Source organism: Saimiri boliviensis, chromosome 10 (assembly GCF_048565385.1).
Source record: "Saimiri boliviensis isolate mSaiBol1 chromosome 10, mSaiBol1.pri, whole genome shotgun sequence".
NCBI classification, from domain to species: domain Eukaryota; kingdom Metazoa; phylum Chordata; class Mammalia; order Primates; family Cebidae; genus Saimiri; species Saimiri boliviensis.
Genome location: NC_133458.1, coordinates 67,139,173 through 67,161,959, shown reverse-complemented (window position 1 = coordinate 67,161,959; position 22,787 = coordinate 67,139,173). Strand labels below are relative to the sequence as shown.

The window sequence follows — 22,787 nt, the reverse complement described above, 5'->3', positions numbered from 1 at the left end:
TTAAAAAGTGACAGACGAGGGTGATAAGCCCAGATAGTCTGGCTCCAGAACACTTACTTTTGACATATTTTCAAAAGTTCAAATAAGCTTTTAATTTTATGATAGTTTTAGATTTACAGAAAAGTTACAAAACATAATACAGAGAGCTCATGTATACCCCTTGCCCAGTTTCCTCCTCTAGTTAAATCTTATATAATATGGTACATTTATCACAGCTAAGAAACTCACATTGGTACATTGATACTAACTAAACAACATACACAATAATGTTTTTCTTTCCTAGTATTTCATACAGAAGACCACATTACATTGAGTTGTCATGGCTCTCCTAGCCTCCTGTGATTTATGACAGTTTCTCAGTCTTTCCTTGTTTTGGATGACCTTGACAGTTTTGAAGAATACTAGTCATGTATTTTATAGAATGTCTGTCATTCTTGGCTTGTGTGACATATTTTTTACAATTTAACTGGGGTTATGGTTTGAGGAGAAACACCACAGAGGTGAGGTGCCATTATCAACACATCATATCAAGGGTACACACCAACAACATGACCTATCTTTATGATGACAGCCTTGAAGACCTGACTGAAGTACTGTTTAACTGGTGTCTCCATTGAAAGTCACAATCTTCCCACTTTCCATGCTCTGCTTTATGGAAAAAAGTTATCAAAGTTCACAGTAAAGGGAGTTGGGGGAGTTAAACTCTACCTGCTTGAAAGAGAGGGGGTATCTATATTAATTATTTGGAATTCTGTCAGAGCCCTCATTTTTAACCCATTACTTTCTCTATATTGCCTCTCATGTCCTATTCATTCCTACAATTTTGACATGTTATTCATGTACAGTAGTATATAAACACAATTCTTAACTGATTTCCTGCTTTTTCAAAGGTGCAAAACATGTGAGAACTAAATGTGACAACAAATTTGTTTTAAATTATTTTCCACAGACTGCTATAGAATTAGAAATCAATTTTTCTCGTAAATACTCTATAAAGGGCTTACCAGAAATATTCGTTCAAGTTGATCCTGAATGTCTTTCATTCCTGGAAAAGCAGCAACTCCTTGGATCATTTCAACAAAGATGCAACCTACTCCCCTAAAGAGAGAAGAAAGAATCATTACAAAACTTCGATGCATTCTGCTTAGAAAAACTAAATCTGGAATGAGAATATCCACTCCTACAGAAGAGAAGCAGTGTAAAAACAGTATTTTTTCTTCCCTCTGACTTCTATTTAGATTCAGGGGTACATGTGTAGGTTTCTTACATGGGTATATTTTATGATGCTGAGGTCTGATGTATGAATGATCCCATCCCACGTATGAACATAGTACCCAATAGTTTATCAACTCTTGTCTCTCTTTATTCCTCCTTCTTCTAGTAGTCTCTAGTTTCTATCGTTGCCATCTTTATGACATGAGTACCTCATGTTTAGCTCCCACTAACAAATGAGAACATGCAGTATTTGGATTCCTGTTCCTGTGTTAATTCACTTTGCATAATGGCCTCCAGCTGCAACCACATTGCTGCAAACAGCATTATTTCATTCTTTTTTTTATGACTGTATAGTATTCCAAGGTATATATGTACCCCATTTTCTTTATCCAGTCCACTGTTGATGGGCACCTGGGTTGAGTCTATGTCATTGCTATTGTGAATAGTATGACTGTATAAATATGCAAGTGCATGTATCTTTTTGTCAGAATGATTTGTTTTCTTTCAGATATATACCTAGCAATAATATTGCTGGGTTGCATGAGAGTTCTAAGTTCTTTGAGAAATCTCCAACTTGTTTTCCACAGTGGCTGAACTAATTTATTATACATTCTCACCAACAGTGTATGAGCATTCCCTTTTCTCTGCAGCCTTGTCAGCATCTGTGGGTTTTTGTTTGTTTGTTTTTGACTTTTGATAATAGCCATTCTGACTGGTATGAGATAGTATCTATTTCCATTTCTCTGATGATTAGTGATGTGGAGCATTTTTCAGGATGTTTGTTGGCTGCTTATATGTCTTATTTTCAGAAATGCCTGTTCGTGTCTTTTGCCTATTTTTAATGGAGCTACTAGATAAACAGTATTTTTAATAAGCACCATGAGCTATCTAGGTGACATAAGCCTAGATCCCACTACCTACCCACTCCCCATACCTCCATCTACTGAACTGAAAGAACTCTAAATGGATCCAACTATACTGGGCTCAGAAAAGAGGGGAAACTAATAAAATAGTGCATTCTAGTGCTATTACTTACAGAATACAGTTAAAAAAGTCCTTAGTCTGATACATAAGAGTCCCCAGTCATGTTCAAACAACCTTTTCCAACTATACTTCATAAACTCATAAAGTATTGTAGTCTCTAGACATTCATTCAGTGGTTCTCAATAGTCTTTGCATTAGAATCATCTGGAGAAGGTTAAGAAACTACGTATCTCTGACCACAAACCCCAGAGATTCTGTTTCAATTTGTCTAGATTGAAGCCCAGGCATCCGCATGGGCTGCTCAGATGATTCAGGGCAGCTACATTGAGAACTGCTGAGTCAGACTGATACCTACCTGAGTGCCAAGCATAAACCTGTACCATTTGGCTTAAATTACTTCACTACCTAGAGTACTCTCCTTCTTTACCTATTTACTTGATAGTAATTCCAACTCAACCTCTACAATCCTATTTAAATGCATCTCTTCCATGATGCCTTCCACGGCATCATGACAGAACTGCTCCCTTTGAGCTTATGGATTAAGCCCTTACTCAATATATTAGCCATCTACTATGCTTGAAATTCTTTCTCAGCTTGACCTGCTATGCTTACAGTTCCCACCTAGCAACTTAGTCCAGTATTTTAAAAGACCTTGCCTCCCAGACTACTGCAGCTTGCGCCTAACCCAACAAGTATAACCAATCCATAATATGGAAAGAGAGTCAATTAGAGACTTCTGCTAGGACTCTGGAGAATGTGCCAGGATGGTAAGAAACTAGCATATGTAGATGGCTAAGTCACATTAGTGTCAGAGAACCAGCAAGAGTGGCCACCACACATTGCTGCAGATAAACTTCCCTGAACTGACTTGGTTCTTGACTTCTGGAGGCTTAGATGTTCAGATAATCCAGTGTTTTGATTTTTTCCTAGAAGTCTCTACCCACTGGAATTTAAAGTCTGGTCTCCAGACTTAAAAAAATGCCTCTATTTGAATAGGTTTGTTTCCTGCAAGTATTCTAATAAAACCATAAACATATGGGGATCTTCTTCCACTGCTGCACTCATACTCAATTTAGGGCAAGCAAACTGTTGTATCTTTAATTTGTTTCAGAACCCTAGAGGTTAAGACCAAGTGACCTACTTCTCTAAAGCTACTCCAGTTGTTATCACAGTTGTATATAAACAATGTTTTGAATTAAAGAGGTAATATATTTGCAGAAATTGCTCCCCTATTATACCACATGATTCTTATTCAAAGTAAACACAAATCAATAGTACACAGTATCAAAATGACTAAAAACGAATGCCATTTTATATTGTAGGATATAATTTTATTTAAGTAGTAAAGAACTAATGTCAAACCAGTGTTCTAGGTATATGGGATTTTACACAAGTTGTTTTCATTTTAGATTCGAGAGACAACATAGGTATCAAGAGAATTATTTTATTAATATATAAAATGAAATGATATGCTTACAAATATTAGGGCTTCAGATGTCTGGTTAAGTCTACTTAAAATTTCAGTATAGTGGCTTTCCAAATTTCTCTGTCAGGAATTCTTTTCTAAGACTATTTTCTTCTTATTTAAGTTTACATAATGAAATATCTTGGGTCTTAAATAGCTACCTGCATCTTCCTTTTTCACATTCAGCATATCTTCTCTGCTCTCTACTTTTTGGCCTTCATTTTTCCCACCATAAGCTGCAGCTCTGAGTGTGAAGAGCATCAGCAGAAGCCACAACCACCCCGATTGTGTACACAGCTAAGCTGGCTAGGAAAGTAACTATTACACTGCCAGAACTACTTATAGAATTTATTTTAGCACTACTTGTGTTTAGTCTATATCATCTCCATAATATGTTACTTAGAATGATTAAAAGACAAATCTATGCTGCAATTCTATTCAGTTGGAATAAAATGATGTAGCATTTTTATAGGCTCTTATCTACTTAGCTGGCTAAGACTTGGACTTTCATTTCTAGTGGATGTTTCCCATGACATCATCTTTTTCAAAGACGCTTGAGGATGTACCAAAGAAGCTGAGAGAATTATACTTAAAGGACTTACACAAAGAGATAAAATGCACAAGAAAATAGAAAAGTAGATGTATAAAACATATCAACATGTGAATATAACAGAATTCCTTATTACTGGACTGTCTTATTGCTAAACAGCAATAAAAGCGCTTCAATATAATATGAAGGAACGAGTGTCTGCTTCCTCCCCACCTCTTTCTACCCTCCATTAGCCTCATGCTCCCTCTCTGGATGGATTAAGTTAACTGCACTTGATGGTTTACTGAGAAAAAAAAATCATCCACTTCAGCGCTATGATTTATGATATATAATCATATCAGAAAATGTCTCTTTTGTTGCTTTTTGAGAATCTGAATGTTCAATTTGATAATTGAACATGCAATTATCATACACTTAGTCTAAGTTTTTTAAGAATAAGAACTGGTCACAAAAGCTTACAATTAAAGGTGTCATAGGATGCATAGGTCATAGTATGTTCAAACTCTTAGTTTAGGATTAGTTACCCCGTAATGTAATATATAAATACCTACCTATGCTCATGCATTTTTCAATGTTTTTGAACTCAACATTTCACAATTTATGTTTCAGTATATGAATGATTTTTTAAATCACAATTCAAAACAAAATTTTAAGCAGAATTGATAATTTGTTGTCAGTACAAGCAGAGACAGACAATCTTTTGGGAGTTTTTGATATTAAAAAGATTATGAAATTATAACTAAAAATTTGGCTACAAAAGTGCATTTAGAATGAACAAATCAGTCAAAAGCAATCACATAATTTTAAAGCTAACAAATACAACAAATAATCTGACATTCAGGAAAACAATGTAAAATTAACTGTCTGACATTTATCATTAACTATCTGACAAATCTCTCTAATACATTTCTTTGAACAATTTTGGCTGTATAATCTTCAATTGATTCTTCTGACAATTCTATAGTATCATTGTCTGTAAGGAGAATGTAGAGATAATTTAGACTCCTCTAGCATGATAATGACATTGGTTTGGGGGCATGTCTAATAGTTTAGATTTTTTTTTCTCAGCTTCATTTCTCATTGTTGGTAAGGTCAGCAAACTTTTAGGAACATTGTCAATTTTGGGAAAACCTCTATCAAGTTTCTGTTTAGTAGGTTTATATGGTATAAACACAGTAATTCTAATGTATTCCAGTTTACACAGTTCCTTGAGCATGAGAGGACATGCTTAGCTCAGAGAGTAGGGTTAGGAAGGATTTGTATGCTTAATGCCTGAATGGGCTAGAAAAGTTGAAGCTTGTTGGATTATGGGGTGATGGCACTGGGAGTGCAAATATTCCAGGCTGAGAAAACAGGGTCTAGCAAACTGAGGGAGAAGGATAGTTTATTTTACTAACTTAAAAAAAATTTATTTTATATTTAGAAGACAGGGAAGCAATATATCATGCTTGGACTACCTTTTATTTTATAAACATTAGGAAATTTTACCTGTTAAACTTAATTTTATAAATACAAGGAGCTTCCAAAATTATGCTGGGTTCTATCCTGATTTCAGAGGATTTTCTTTCCACCTGTTTTCTTTCTACTCACACCCTACATAAGTGCTCCTATATTGACAAAAGGAGAGGAATCAGGGTTTTTAAGTTATCCCTTAAACTTTTTCTTCCTTAAAAGCAACAGTAGAGGCTAGAGGCAGTGAAGGCTCCATGTGCTGTGCTGCTGACCTCTATCTCCAAATTTACATCATGCCTGTATCCACATTAGATAGCCTCTGCTCCAGCCAAGCTGCTCCCCTGTCTTCTCCTAAAACTTGCCACACTCTTTCCCACCCCAAGATTTCTGCATGGATTGTTACTTCTCTTTGCCCTCTCTGTATCTGGTTAATTGCTTTTTGCTATTCAAGAGTCAGTGTAAATAGCTCCACTTAGAAATGTCTTTCCCAGTGACCACCTCAAGGCAGTTCCTCCTTAGAGTCCCAGCCCCAGGGTCTCACCCTACTTCCCCTAGTTTGTTCCCTTTACAACACTTAAAGATGATAAATTGTGTTTGGCTTTTGGGGTTCTGGCTCCTCTAGAAGGAATATCTACAAGATCAGGGACAAGCTTGTGGACATCACCTTATTCCCAGGACATGGCAAAATGTCAGGCATATAATGAGGGCTCAAAAATATTTGCTGAATGAATCAAAAACAATGTAACCCTCTTTCCCCCTGGGTATTCTGTGTGAGCTGAGTTTAGTGACTTGTTTCCAAAGAGTGCAGTATGGAAACAGGAGTGAAGAGGGAGTGTGGATGGCAAACTTACAAGGGAGAAAACTGGCAAACACTATCTCAGCCATGTGACAAAGGTTAACATTATCAGTGATATGTCACGATTTCCCATAAGAATGATGTTTATGAGCTTTTTCAAAAAAAATAAACACAGAAATTGATCCCCTGGTCTTAAAGCTTGAAACATAATTTGTCTTTTTTGAGTTTGTTTCTCAGGAAACCAAACTTCAGAACTCCCAGATAGTTTTAAGGAACTGAAACTCCTCTTCCTTATTCCTCCCCAATTCCTGTTTCCCCGCACGTAGCTACACTCCTTCCCCACTGTATAAACCCCCAATTTTAGTCAGCTGGGGAGATGGATTTGAGACTTTTCTCCTGTCTCGTCAGCTGCAGCACCCAAATAAAGGCTTCTTCTCTGGCAATGCTCATTGTCTCAGATATTGGCTTTCTGTGCAGCAGGCAAATGGGACCCAGACTGAACCCCTGGTATTTTGATAACAGTGCCAAGAACACTGACAGGAAAATGACAGGCTCTTCAATAAATGCTGCTGAGAAAACTGGATATGCTTATGCAGAAGGACAAAACTAGTCTCCCATTCCTCACAGTATATAAAATCACCCCAAAATGAATTAAAGATTTAAACATAAGGCCCAAAACTACAAAACTACTAGAAGAAAACATGAGGCAAACACTTCAGGACACTGGTCTGGGAAAAGATTTTATAAATAAGACATCAAAAGCACAGGCAAAAAAAGCAAAAATAAACAAATGGAATTATATAAAACCAAAAGGTTCCACACTAAAAGCTTCTGCACAGACAGGAAGTAAGTCTCAAGTCCATCTCCCCAACTGACTTAAATTGAGTTTTTATGTAGTGGGTAGGAATGCAGCTACATGTAGGAAAACAGAGTGAAATGATCAACAGAATGAAAGAACAACCCACAAAATGGGAGTAAATATTTGCAAACTACTTATATGATATTCTTAATATCTAGAATATAGAAGGAACTAACATCTCAACCATCAAAAAACAATCAATCTTATTTAAAAATGGGCAGGTGAGCCTGGGTGCAATGGTTGATGTCTGTAATTCCAGCAGTTTGGAAGCTGAGGTGGGAGAATCACTTGAGGCTAGGGAGTCTGAGACAAATATGGGTAACATAACAAGAATATCTCCAGACACAAAAAAAATAAAAAATAAAAAAATTAGCCAGGCATGGTGGCCTGCACCTGTAGTCCCAGCTTCTCAGGAGGCTGAGCTGGGAGGTTTGCAGGAACCCAGGAGATTGATGCTGCAGTGAACTACGACTGCAATACTGCACTCCACCCTGAATAACAGAGAAAGACGCTATCTCTTTAAAAGAACAACAACAACAACAAAAGGGGCAAATGGTCTGAACGGACATTTTCCAAAAGAAGACACAAATTGGCAAGAAACACGAAAAACTACTCAACATCACTAATCATCTGAGAAATGGTCATCAAAACCACAATGATTCACTCTAATTAGGATGGTTATTATGAAAAAGATTAAAAAATAACAAATTCTAGAGAGGATATGGAGAAAAGGGAACTCTTATACACTGTTGGTGGGAATGTTCTATGGAGAACAGTATAGAGGTTTCTCAAAAAACTGCAAATAGAACTACCATATGATCTAGCCATCCCACTACTGGGAATTTATCCAAAGGAAAGAAAATCAGTACACTGAAGAGACATTTGCACCCCCATATTTATTGTAGAACTATTCACAAGAGCCAAAATAGAATATGAAGCTAGGTATTCAACAACAGATGAATGGGTGAAGAAAATGTGGTCTATATGCACAATGAATACTATTCAGCCATAAAAAAGAATGAAATCTTGTCATTTGTGACAATATAGATGGAAGTGGAGGACATTATCTTAAGTGAAATAAGCCAGTAACAGAAAGTTAAACACCGCATGTTCTCACTCATATGTGGAAGCTAAAAAAAGTCAGTGTCGTAGAAGTGAAAAGTAGAACAGGAGATACTAGAGGCTGATAAGGGTAGGGAAGGAAAGTATAGGCAGAGATTTGTTAAAAGATACAAAATTACTGCCAGAAGGAAGGAATAAGTTCCAGTGTCTTATACCACTGTAAAATGACTATAGTTAAGAATAATAAGACTATATTATATTTAATATATACTACATATATTACTATATATCACTAATAAGACTATAACAATACTGTATTAGATAGTTTCCAATAGCTAGAAGGAAGATACTTAATGCTTCCAACACAAAGAAATGATAAATGTTTGAGATGAGGGATATGCAAATTTCCCTGATCTGATCACTATACATTATATGTATCAAAACACCACAATGTACCCCATGAATATATAAATTATTGTCCATTTTAAAAACTTAAATTTAAAAATTAAGTTTAATATAAAAGTATTTGAAAACATATATATACATATACCCTATGGCAAAGGAATTCAAGGTAAAAAGATCTGTTTAAACTACTATATTTGGGGCAATGATGGGGTGGAATGCATAATACAGAGAAAAAATAGAATTCATAGGGAAGGAGTGAGAACTTTTCTCCATTGGAACAGGGAAAGACAAGTTTAGTGTTACTTCTGTGGGAAGGTCTCCTGATAACTCAGACTACGTTAGGTCCCCTAACTCTGTGCTCTCAATGATACTTTCTACAACTGCAATTTATTTATTTACTTGTAAATGTGTTAGCCACCATCACCTTTATCAGAACAAAGATTCGGTCTTTTACTTTTAAAGATATAGTCCAAATGACTGATAGGGGTTATGGTGATATGGCAATAGTACCAGACCTGAATGAAATAGGGTTAGGTCAAAAAGGTACCCGCTAATATGCCTTATAATGCATGTATCTGTTCATCAAAGTCCTGTTGGGATTTTATGGTGTAGGATAACTTTTTATCTTTCAATTAAAATATGGATTAATTACATTCATCAGCACAGATAGTTAAAAAATTTGCATTTGACTCATGATATTTAAAAAGATATTGTTAACTGGAGGGTAATTACTCAATAAATGATTATATCACATGAGGAAATAGAATAAGACCTAAAGGTTATTATTTCTATAGTTGACATTAATCTAATTTTGGTTAGATTAAGATATCAAAAAAATAAAACATTGTTCTCCTTCTTCCCTAATTCTCAAGGCAAAAGTTTGGCTTAATCTCAGTAGATAATGCAGAAAGACTAATATTTTAAAATATAGTACAATTAAAATGTCAGAAAATATTGCCTAGATTTTAGTTTTTTATTTGATTCATGTGTTGGCAAAGGCTTGAGATTCCTTACGACCCAGAGCTTTAAGCAGAGTGACAGTTTTGATTCTAGAGGTATCATGACAGAGCACAGCCCATGCATTGCCATATGTGCAGTGGGAACAAGGACTCATCCAACTTAGACCATTATGGTGGGGGGAGACCTGCCCCTTCTTATACATAATCCCTAATTGAAAGTGATAAGAGGCCTCTTCTCAAGTTCAGAGAATTACTTAGAGCCATTCAGAGATATCTGCATTGTTAGACAAGAGAGATGTGGAAAAGGGAGTGGCAAGCTGCTTTTGATTCTGAAAGGAGATAAGCAGATGAACAGAGCCATATAACTCACTACAGGTTAATTCTCTTGCCTTTCTGCCTTTTGACATTATGCTGACATCAGAAACTTCCTCAAAGCCTATGTATCCATCCAAAAAAAGTACTTGAAACAGTGCTTCTCATCCTTTAATGTGCATGCTAATCACCTGGAGATCTTTTTAGAATTCAGATTCTAATTACTGGGTTATAGGTTAAGGCCTGAGATCCTGCATTTCTAACAAGCTTCCAAGCCATGCTGATGCTGCTGTTCTCAAAATCAAGCAGTGAGGACCAATAATGTAAAAGAATTTGGGTAATTCAGTTTTGAATGGAATTTTATAACTCAGATCAATTCTCCGAACATATATCCAAGCTCCAGCCAAAGGAACAACAAAGAAACAGGAGATAACTGAAATGAGTTAGATTAAATGCAAAACACAATCTAAATTTAACACACAGGGATGCAATACAAACTCAGAACGCTTCCACATTAATTAACCTAATAGGTAATTTTATTTAGCCATGGTTCACTGAAATACACCATTATGCAATTAAAGCTAGAGCTATTTGATGCACCAAGGTAGCCATTTATTTTCTTACTCTTCTCTGAAGGAATGTATATATTTGGAAAATAGACCAAAGAGTTTTGTTCCCTAGGAGGTCAGCTTCAAAGAAATGAAAATTAAAAAGCAACATTTTTTTCTATAATGCAAAAGAAAAGTTATTACATATAACAGACTTAATCATTTCATTTTGGCATTTGCAGTATTTGAAAAGTGAAGGACTAAAAAATTACATTCTGCATGCCCTTGGTGACTACTGAAGGAACCGAATTGATTAAACTGTCACTCATCATTTACTGCAGTTAGTGTTTCATTAGGCACAGATATGCACAATATATCTTAGTCAGATACTTCTATGGAGTATTTTGCACTTAAGGAATGAAAATAGAACCCTAGATTGTGGGTACAAACCCATATTATTAAACATTCAACTCAAAACAATAAACTTTTAATATAATGGGAAACTATAACATTTATTTTTCAACTATGAAAAAAATTATATCTCTTAGAAGTTGTACGTACAAATTAAGCATATCAGAATAAAAATAAAACAAAAGTAAAAGATGAAGCATAGGAAGCTAATGTAGTTCAGTAGAGTCAAGGCCCAGGGTGGCCTGCTGCTTACTGGGAGGGAGGCACTAGGCAAATGAATTACAATCTGCTTTCTAGGATCTACATCAGCAGTAAGACTAACAGGGAAGACTGAGAAATCCAACCATCTTAAAGTACCAACCAGAATAAATGTTCCTTAAGTTCCAATGACAACTTTTCCTCACACACTTTAAGTAGTGCGTGCATTTATTATTATTATTTTTTCAATGAAATGGCAAAGTTGTATTTTTATCGGGACCAGTTATCAAATCCAGAAACCCAGGAATCATGTGAAATTTTGTGCCTTTTTTTAGTATGTTTATGCAGTCATTAAGTTGTCCACATCCTAAGTATTCCTAAATATTTCTCCAATCTGATCTCCAACCATTTTCTCCCTTCCTCCTTACCATCTTTTTTGAATGCTTCTGAAATCCTATCCTCCATCTCTATCTACAAAACACCATATGTTTCACCTGTTAGTCTCTGTCCATCGCATGTTCTACATGTCCTTCAAACGTAGCTTTGTTAGCTTGGAAAGATGGCTTTGAGAAATCAGGCAGAATAATTACCACTGGGTGAAGCCTTCCCTGACCCCCTTAATCATTCACCAAGGACAACTTTACCACCTTCACCTCTGAACTGCCACTGTACTAAACATATGCCTGTGTTATAGCTCATCACACTGTCTTTCCCTGTGACTTTGCAGCTACAAGATCTCACAAAGTACCTTGTACAAAATAGGTGTCCAATAAACATCTTTAAAATGAGGGAATAAATGAATGAATTTCATAAACTAATCTGAGGAGTACACATAAGATATTGCAACAGAAAAAAGCATTGATTTAGAGCTAATATTATCATATAAAATTAAACACTAAAAAAAATCAATCCAGTAATTTCACTAAAATATCGAAACTCTAACTTCATTTCTAAGAGACTCCACCAGTCTTAAAGGAACTCCAGCAGTTTCCATGGAAATTTTTGGCTCCACTGTACAATTTACTTGAATGCTAAAATTTAGAGATAGAGGGACCTTTGAGAAGGCCTAAGACATTGTTTTGACTTTTATGTGTAAGGAAGCTGTATTATATGTTTAAATGTCTTAGTGTTGGATGCAGAATCAGAAACTGCGTCTCCTGAATACCGGGCCAGCGATCCCTTCATTATGCTGTGCTGCCTCCACAGTCAAAACAACCTGGCTTTATTTGGTCAGCCTGGGCAGGTTAAAAAACAGGAAATAGAGATGGCAACTTTGATTTCTTCCCAGGTGACACAAATGCCAGCAAAGATAAAGATAAAACCAAAATCAAATCTTCAAAATTAGAGGTTTTTGCAGAGAACAAAGTAAAACTACCCTAAAAAACTGAAGTCTATCATCATTGTTAGTGCGTTGAAAACAAGACGCTGGTTGTGTCTTAAAAATGCTTAAAAATTTGGCCAGGCTGAGGTGGGTGAATCATCTGAAGTCAGGAGTTCAAGATCAGCCTGGTCAATATGATGAAATCCCATCTCCACTAAAAACACAAAAATTAGCTGGACATGGTGATGCACGTCTGTAATCCCAGCTACTCAGGAGGCTGACGCAGGAGAATCACTTGAACCTGAGAGGTGGAGGTTGCAGTGGGCCAAGATCACGTCTCTGTACTCCAGCCTGGGCAACAGAGTGAGACTCTGTCTCAAAAAAAAAAAAAAAGCAAAGCTTAAAAATTCAAACCAGAGTCCGATGGATAATGAAGACTCTAGAGATGGAGTCTTAAAGTAATAACCCCAGGTTACATAGATAACAGGCAGATAATAGGGAATATTTGGACTGGTAACATCCAGCAACCAGTAACAATTAATATAAAAATATTACAAAGAGGAAATGCCCTCACTGAGGACTACTATAAGAAAAAAATGAAAAATCAAAATTATTACATTGAAAAGCGGAGAAATATTAGAACAATGAAAGGAGATGTTCCATTTGACAATTCATTTAAAACTCTACCGATGATGGCAGGGACTTCTCTAAGGAATAAGCATAGACCAGGCAGAACGAGAAAAAAGCAAATTAATAAGCCTTGCACATCTTTAATTTCTGTTTATATGATAGCTGATGCAAAACAAGAAAGTCATATTTTAAGGCTCCTCTCTGGAAATGTATTAACCCTTATGCAATAATGTAGGAAATTAGGAAAAAATAATCCAAGGGTAATTATCTTCACAATCAAAGCAAAAAACACGTTCAAGCAATCTTTTTCAAGAAATTTCATGTGGCATATCATGCAGAGAAATCACTGCTAAAACCTTCATGTCAATTATCTTACTATAAGGAGAATAAATTCAAATTACAGTAAGTAAAGCTGATATATTTAGTTCTAGTCATCGAATGGCATAGCTAGACTTTGATGGACTATGAGTAAGAATGCTGAAATGGGCACTACTAAGATATATGACTAATGGCTCCAGTGGCGCAATCGGTTAGCGCGCGGTACTTATAAGACAGATATATGACTGGATGATTGATATTTCACAGTGAAGTATTTGACAACCACCTAATATCTTAGATAACAGATGCAAGACCTGAAGGCAAAAACCTTTCCAGTATAGATTCTCAGGGTCCATTTTTTGGTGAAGTCTGTGGGCATTTTGGGATATTCTCAAATATCTGCCCAGGAATGTGGCTTTGCAGTCTGGCCACTGCACATAGATCACAACTTGAATGATGCCCTTGGGGTTGTGCATTGCAGCAGTGCTAGTGGGTGCTGCTTCAGGGCAGGAACCAGGTCTTTCTCACCTTGAACCTCTCGACATTCTGTAATGTTCTGCTGAATTAATAGATGAATGAATAAATGTGACTCGCAAGGTATAAGGGAGATTTTTGTGGGAAGGGAGCTACCCTGAGATTCTAGAGCTGTGTTTGTTTGCTTGTTTTCCCCGTGTTACCAACAACCACACCCACTGTGTGAGAAAAAACCAACCAACCAACCAAGTGCCTCTAATTTCAGGGGTTGTAAAATGGTGATAAAACAAAAAAATACGAGTTGATTTCACAGGGTTACTGAAATCCTGAAACAGTTTCTAAATTAAATATATTAGGATTAAATATGACAGATGAAAATGTATTTATTGCTATAATACAGTTTTTAATCTATTAGAGTTTCCACTAGGCTATGAATATATTCAGTCTTCAAAAGTAAACAAGGTAAAAGCTATCAGTAAAGAGAGAACCATTTAAATAACCAATCAGAAAAAACAAGAAAAGCTTTGCCAAGCTCAACTGAAAATGCAATTATATAAACATCCCACTCTTGGAATCTATTGTCTCACACATAAATGCAGAGAAATATAAAATGCCATAGTAAAAGATAAACTACCCACATGGGTGTAGGAAAATAGGAAGCTACTCAGATTCAGTCATTAGTAATTACCAAGTGACTGTCACATAGTATGAATACGTTTTGTTTTATTTTTAATGAAATTTAGCAGGCTGTTTCTTGGCCACTGATAGGTTATTTTAGTTGAGTTTTGAGTTTCATTCTTTTTCAACTATTGCTTTATTTCTTTTCTTTCTAATGACATCTACCAACAGGAATCTAAGGATACAACATTTAAGGAATAAATTCTTTTAAACCACAAATATCTAAGTTTATTAATTACATAATATAGTGTCTAAAATTAAGAAAGCCACCAGTACGTTTATGTTATATTAATTTATACAACAAAATACCAGCAGATAAAAATGTGATTCTTAATTAGAATACACTCAAGGTAATGTAATACTGTGGAATTAATTCACAATTGTCATAACAAGCACAGAATTCTCCACTTCCATCCTTCAATAAGCAATATGAAGCAGACATCCTAGTAACATCCTAGTAGACACCTTTAGTGACTATTGTCACACAATGATATTTATAGAGGCTGCTAATTTCTCTCCATTCACATTGCAATTCAATCATGTCTTTCCTGTGCATATAAGTTAATGATCCACTTTTTCACCTTCGCTGGATTGGAAATTTTCTATTGCCTAGAACACTTGCTGAAAATGTTTCACTAATTACTTTTTTCAGACAGCCCATAGATCCAAAGAAATACTTTCTATAATCTACTCATGTAAAATTGTTATCTTTTAAAAAATTATGACCTCATATTTTATTAACTTGCATCACTAGTTTATCAATCAGTGTATGGCATTCTTTTCAGGGTTGGTTTCATAAATTTGTTATTTCACTAAGAGTTAAACGGAAGAGATTATAAACATTCACCACCACACTAAGATGCCAGCAGTCATGAGTTTCCTGCCTATACTATGCCATTTAACTGGCTCCCAGTCATCAGCTTATGTAATTTAAATTTGTGCCCCAGGAAAATCAGAAATGTCTACATGGCAAAGACCCTTATAGTTAATGTTCATAGTTAAAGCCATGAATATTAAATAATCAACAAAAGCAAGGCATATGGGGTAAAATACGCATAGATCTCCCTTTCTAGACACCTATAGAGTTAGGGAAGCTCTCTTCCCACAAAGATCCTTATACAATATGAGCCCGCCTTCCTTCCTTCCTTTCTTCCTTCCTTCTTCCTTCCTTCCCTCCTTCCCTCTCCTTCCTTCCTTCCTTTCTAGATTCTTATACAATATGACCCAGACTTCCTTCCTTCTCTGCTTCCTTCCTTCCTTCCTTCTTCTTTCCATCCTCCCTCCCTCTCTCCTCTTCCCCCACCTCCCTCCCTTCCCCTCTCTCCCTCAGCTCCCTTCTCACAAAAATTCTTATACAATATGACCCAGACTTCCTTCCTTCCCTGCTTCCCTCTTTCCTTCCTTCTTTTCTTCTTTCCATCCTCCCTCCCTCTCTCCTTCTCTTCCCCCACCTCCCTCCTTTCTCCCCCTCCCTCAGCTCCCTTCTCACAAAAATCCTTATACAATATGAGCCAGCCTTCCTTCCCTCCTTTCCTTCCATCCTCCCTCCCTCCCTCTCTTCCTCCTACCTCATTCCCTTCCTCTCCTTCCCTCCCTTCTGCACAACCTTATATAATATCAAGACACTCAAGGTGAGAAAGACCTGGTTCCTGCCCTCAAGCAGCACCCACTAACACTGCGGCATTTGTCTTCTCCAAAGCAACCAAATTGTCAGGAAATAAAATATTAAACAAGGATAAAAGAACTCTATGAGAAGGCACAAGTATATGAGAGAGAACCTGTTCTGAGAAGATGTAGATGAAGACATGACAATCTAGGCAGACCACAGGCAGTTACACCTTCAAGTAATAGTCAGATTATTTACCTACAGCAACTTGGAAAAAGCTCAGGATGTACAAAGTGTGAAACTGAGTTTGATAGCTGGAGATAGAGGGGAGAACTGAAAATTTGTATGAAGAGCAAACTTTCGCCTCACAGGTCTTCTCTGACTATCCCTCATCTAACCCAAACACAAATCAGCAAGGTACATGAAATTAAACCCAGGAGGCCTCAAATTGAAGGTAAAAGTTGCAGTAGAGAGCACGGTGAAGAACTGAGCTGAAAAAAGGGGAAATCAAGTGGAAAATATGTTTACTCATCTATGTGACCATCAGCTCCCCTTTCCACTCTACTTTGAGGATGTCAGCTGCCCGTAATCAGCATGTGAGGAGGAATAAAGAATAAACCTTGAGATACTGACATCTGAGGATCTCTCAACAAGAAGTTCAGCTCTTTACCAAAACAACATACAATGAACTGACCGGTTAATTGGTCCCTTCTAAGTGTATAGATTTAAGTGCTTAATATATAAAAGTAAATGAAAAGCCAAAAATGTCCCCATCCCCATATGTGAAGAAATAGAGATCAGAAGGAAAGGAGGCAAGAACAATTTTATATAAAGTACCTGAATTTTTAAAACATAGAATGTAAGATAAAAATTTATATAAAAGACTTTAAAAAATAGAGGATTAAGAATGGAGCTCCAATATCAAAGCAATACAAACTTTCTAGAAACTGAAGACAGAGAGGATGGAAGAAATCATTTTTAAAAGAAATTAATTTTCTAAGAGCTAAAACACATAAGTCTTTACCTTGAAGGAAGCTTACCCAGCACCAATAGAAAAAGACACTACCAAGGCAGTATCATCATTAAATGTTAGAATACCAGGGATAGAGAGAATAATCTAATTCCTTCCAGAAAGGAAGTATGAGGGGGCACACAAATGATCAAGAAGTGGAGAATGGAATCACACTTCTCAGCAGCAATACCAGAAGCTCAATGGAATAAAACAATGCACTGAAAATTCTGAGGAAAGAAATTAGTATTCAAGTTATGCATGATCATTAATAATATACTTCATCAAACATTATCAATCATTTGTGAGAGTAGAACAAATGCATTTTCAAAAAATTAAGAATCTGAAAACTGTGCATCTAATACATGTATTCTTCTAATGCACCTACAGGAGGAAGACTAGGAATCTAGATCCAGGGAATCTGTAGTCAGTGAAGCTCCAGATGAAAAATGGATCCAACCCAGAAGTGACTATGTATAGAGTTATAAGGGAACCAATAAGACATACTGAAATACTCGGAGTCTAGCAACACCAGGAAGCTGTTACTCCCTCTTGAACTAAGAACTAAGTATTATTGGTATCCACTGACAGCTACAGCCATGGGAGAGAAGCTTCCCCACGGAAGTCATAGTTACCCATTTCCAGAAACATAGTCTAATGTGGGAAAGAATTAGGGAAGAATATACAGTTGCTCTCTCCTTCCACTTGTTTTTTGCCTAAACCCAGCTGGAAACCAGTAAGTGATGGCAGCTCAGAGGATGCAATTCTGTGGGGGTCAGCCACATAAGACACATGGCAGGGCAGAAGAGGGTGGAGAACAGATTGGAAAGGGAATAGAGAAAAACCAGCTTAGGACCTACAACACCATGCAGGGACTAAGTAGGGACAGGGATGAGTGGAGAGCAAGTGAAGTCCGAGATAAGAAATGCTACATTGTGCTATGGCAAGAAATGAGAGAGCTGAGAGAGGAAAGTTTCAAGAACATGGTTGAGGAAAGGAGATGACAGATTTGCTATTGTGTTTAAGAATTTGGAAAATATTTTTTCATTAGTAATTGACAAATTCTTCAGAATTATGATTAGCCTTAAGAGCAAAGACAACTAATAAGAATCACAGACAATTATTAAGTCCAGGAAAAGTGAAAGGTTATACAAGAAAATATATCACCATAAATACTACTCGACTTTAACCATGAATAATATTTGTATATTAATATTCTAAGATGTAATATAGATTCTAAATTAGGAGAATGAAGTAAGGTTGACAGAAGCAAGTTAAATCTTCATCTATCATAACATCTACTTAGTAGATAGTGTCTAAAATAGTTAAAAAAATGAATAGCAATATAAGCAATTTAAGACAGGAAGAAGTAAAATACTATGTCTAAAACAGTTAAAAGTAAAAATAAATAAAAATAAATTAAAAATAAAAATTAAAAACAACAAAAGTGTTAAAAGTAGTTGCTTCTGGGAAATAGGATTAAAAGGTAGGTGTGGGTGAAGCAGAAGATCACTGTTTTTCTATTGTTACTGTTGTAGTATGTATTAGTTACAGGTTATACTTGCAATAGCTTTTATTGTTATCATTTTCTGGTTCAAAAACTGAAGCTAGGGGTAGCTAAGGAATTTGTTCAACTAAAGGCACACAGCTAAGACGTAGGAGAGGGAAGCTAACCTAGGTTTTTAATGTGTTTTCAACTATAACAATGCCTTTCCTTTACAAAGCAAAACATTGGTAGTTACATTTCGTAAAAGTTGTCAACATCAAAATGGAGTCACTTGTGTTAAAACTCCTGACAAACAGAGCTGGAGAAGGCCACAAAGGAAGGGTTCTTAGGCAAGAAAACTATAACAAAAACCTGAAAAGACCCCACAACCTTGCACAAAGGGCATTGCAACCTTACACACAAAAAAATACTTCTGAGAAGACATCTAGCTACCCAATGTCAGACTGCCACCACCCTTGTTATTGCTCTTTGTAGCCAAGGATAATTAACACAAAACAATTATGTAATTTTTCTCATTTTCCTTTAAAAACCTTTGTCTTCCTTCACCTCTCTAAATATGCACACAATTTATTATGGCACACATATTCCCATTGCAATGCCTGTTTCTGAATAAATATAATTTTCATTTAGAGAGTCTCCCTCTCTGTTTTTGTTACTTAGGTTGACAATTTTCAGAAAAATGATTTCTGCATGAATAAATACACAACTTACAACATGAAAGCACCAATGCACACCCAATGTTCTCTAAACTTTGAATACTGACCTATTTATTTGTTTTTTTATTTTTTTGATTTTTGTGGGTCTCACTCTTGGGGGCAGGCTGGAGTGCAGTGGTGTGATCATAGCTCACTGCAGCCTTGAAATCTGGGGCTCAGGCAGTTTTCCCACCTCAGCCTCCTGTGGGACTACAGGCACACACTACCATGGCAACTGAATTTTTATATTTTGCCGAGATGGGATCTCAGCATGTCGCCCAGGCTGATCTCAAACTCTTGGCCTCATGCCATCCTCCCACCTTTGCCCCTAAAGTGCTGGGATTTACAGGTATGAGCCAATCCTCCTGCCTGTATATTTCTAAATGAACACACACACACACACACACACACACACACACAATTAAGGTGAGAATATCCTGAGCAAAAAATATTTTTGATTCTCAAGACATAGACAGTATGTTAATTTCCCTAAAACCAAATACAGCGGCTTTTATATATCCCATAGCACTCTCGGACGCTATACCCCAAAAGAAATGCAGTATATTTAGCTTGGCTGATTGACATTCTAAGAGTTGATAAGAATACTGTTCGCAATATTTGTGGAGTTTTATATTTCTTGAAAAGTTTTACATGTAACCATCTATTGTTATTTTCACAAACCAGTGAGGCAGCTGAGTATATACCACGGGTTATAATAATGTCATGAAACTGAGTCACTGTAATTGGCTATTTGAAAACCACTCAAAAACCAGTTTGTGGATAGCCAATTATTTTGCAAATGTAGATTTAAAATGGAAAATTTTTATTTGTTCTTAAAAAGATTTGGTAGTGAACAATATCTCATTTTATATATTATCATTCAGCTAATTTATTGCCAATAAATGACCAAACATGGACTGAAAACACATGTATACTCTTTCTCTCACAAACATACACACTGATAAATAACAATGGATATAAAAACTACAACCACATCAGACTGTTTATTTTATTTTATTTTCTGAGATAGAGTCTCACTTTGTCACCCAGGCTGGAGTACAATGGTGCAATCTCGGCTCACTGCAATCTGTGCCTCCCAGGTTCAAGCAATTCTCCTGTCTCAGCCTCCCAAGTAGCTGGGATTACAAGCATGTGCCACCATGCCCAGCTAACTTTGTATTTTTAGTAGAGATGGGGTTTCACCATGTTGATTGGGCTGGTCTCAAACTCCTGCCCTCAGGTGATCCACCCAACTCAGTCTCCCAAAGTGCTGGGATTACAGTCGTGAGCTACCATGTCCAGCCCCTCACTCAACTTTTTACAGAAAAATAGAACTACTTCCTCTCAGCATCCCAAAGCCATCACTAAATTCAGCACTTTGGTAGCCACTCTAAAATGCTACAATAACCTAGTATGACGGAACTGTATTTACAGAGATAATTTGTATTAGGCAATGTAACATTAAGTTTGTTGCAAGGAATTTGAGTTTGAAGTCACCACTACTTAGTGTGAATTAAACACTGAAATGTGGTAAGTCTCTTCTGATCAGTAGTATTTAGCAAATTATTGCTGTAGTGCATTATGAGAAAAGTGACCACATGTCACCATTATCTCTGTTTTACACCTATTATCCTGGCAGAATTATTAACTCTCAAAGGTGTCCTGGCATAATAATAAACTATAGGGTCATCCTAATTTTAAGGAACTTGAGTAGTGGGAGTGGACTTAGAAACCATGGCTGCCACCACGAGATCAGCTTCAATCTCCTGGATACCTTCCTGACTGTCCCCAGTTTTTTTGTTATGTTCCATTGCATTTCGGTGGCTACACCAACAAGTCACTTGGATCATGCATTACTTGAGCAGTTCTCAAGAACTCTTGCCGGGCACGGTGGCTCAAGCCTGTAATCCCAGCACTTTGGGAGGCTGAGGCGGGTGGATCACGAGGTCGAGAGATCGGGACCACCCTGGTCAACATGATGAAACCTCGTCTCTACTAAAAATACAAAAAACTAGCTGGGCGTGGTGGCGCGTGCCTGTAATCCCAGCTACTTAGGAGGCTGAGGCAGGAGAATTGCCTGAGCCCAGGAGGCGGAGGTTGCGGTGAGCCGAGATGGCGCCATTGCACTCCAGCCTGGGTAACGAGCGAAACTCCGTCTCATTAAAAAAAAAAAAGAAAGAACTCTTAGAGAGGTGTTACCTTTGACAGTAACTAATTCATATGCTCCTTGGTCTTATGATCTGATTAATTAGAAATAATTAATCATGTATCTGACAGATACATGATTCAACGTAACTCATGAACTCACATTCTTGTTCTTACTACCGAAGGGTTTAAAATGAACTCGTTCATTTTAGCAGGAGTAATAAATAAGTAATGGCTAAGAATTGGGAAAATATTAATATATGCCAGCATAGATATTGGTCTCATGAAAATGTATTAAATCCAATGAATCCCTTGTTAGTTTACTTAAAAAAAAAAAAGCTCTTCCTTGCATAAAAGTATATAGTAAAATATCTTACAACATTGATGTCAGGAGAGAAAAGCAGTTCATAGACTGTTGCGTGAGAGTGAAAGACACCCACTATATTTGAACTATGCAAAGGACATGACAAAACTCAGAGTATAGGCTAAACTATAAAATATATGTTTTACTGTATTTGTGTTTTGGAGTTGCTCCCGTGGTAAAATAAAGACTAATTTTTTAATAAATCTTCTTAAGAGATTATATAGTGTAATGTAAAAAAAAAAAAAAAAAAAAAAAAAGGCTTTGAGTAGGTTATCCTTGAGTTTGAACATGCATTCTATTTACTAATTGCATGACCTTACCCATATTATTTAGTCTCTCTGGGTTTGGTTTCCTTTTACTGTATCATGGTAAAACAGATAAGTAATTAAAACACATAGCATAGCTCAGAATACAGTCTGTGTTCAATAAAAGTACCTATTATTTTCATTATTATTACTCATGTCTCAAATTAAACCACAGGCCCTCATATAAAACAAATTTATTTTCAGAGTATGGGCTATGGTAGGGTTAATTTGTTTAATTTGTGATTCTCTACCTTAAAACATTAGTAAATAAACCTAAGTCCTAGAAAACATTATTTTATGACATACATTTCCTTGGTTCAAGAGAGATCATTAAAGATGATGGCAGAACTTTGTATAATGCCAATATGTAATGGTGACTAGGCTTATTTAATAAAAAAGCAATGCCAAATGACCTTATAATACTTAATAAACAGGCAATTTCTTTTCTAATATATACAAAATCAATTTTGATGCAGACATTTTTCTATACATCAGGAATAGTATGGCATTTTTTTCTAA

At 36.3% G+C, this 22,787-nt stretch overlaps 1 protein-coding gene across 6 annotated transcripts in view; it reads right to left on the bottom strand.

Moving 5' to 3' along the window:
• The window catches only part of CDK14 (cyclin dependent kinase 14), a 689,971-nt gene that overhangs the window by 216,300 nt on the left and 450,884 nt on the right, over positions 1-22,787 (bottom strand). For all 6 annotated transcript variants that reach the window (XM_074379395.1, XM_074379396.1, XM_010345161.3 and 3 more), the window contains one exon: positions 1,005-1,098. In XM_074379395.1, coding sequence (XP_074235496.1) covers positions 1,005-1,098 — 94 coding nt within the window. The remainder of the gene's footprint in view (positions 1-1,004; positions 1,099-22,787) is intronic.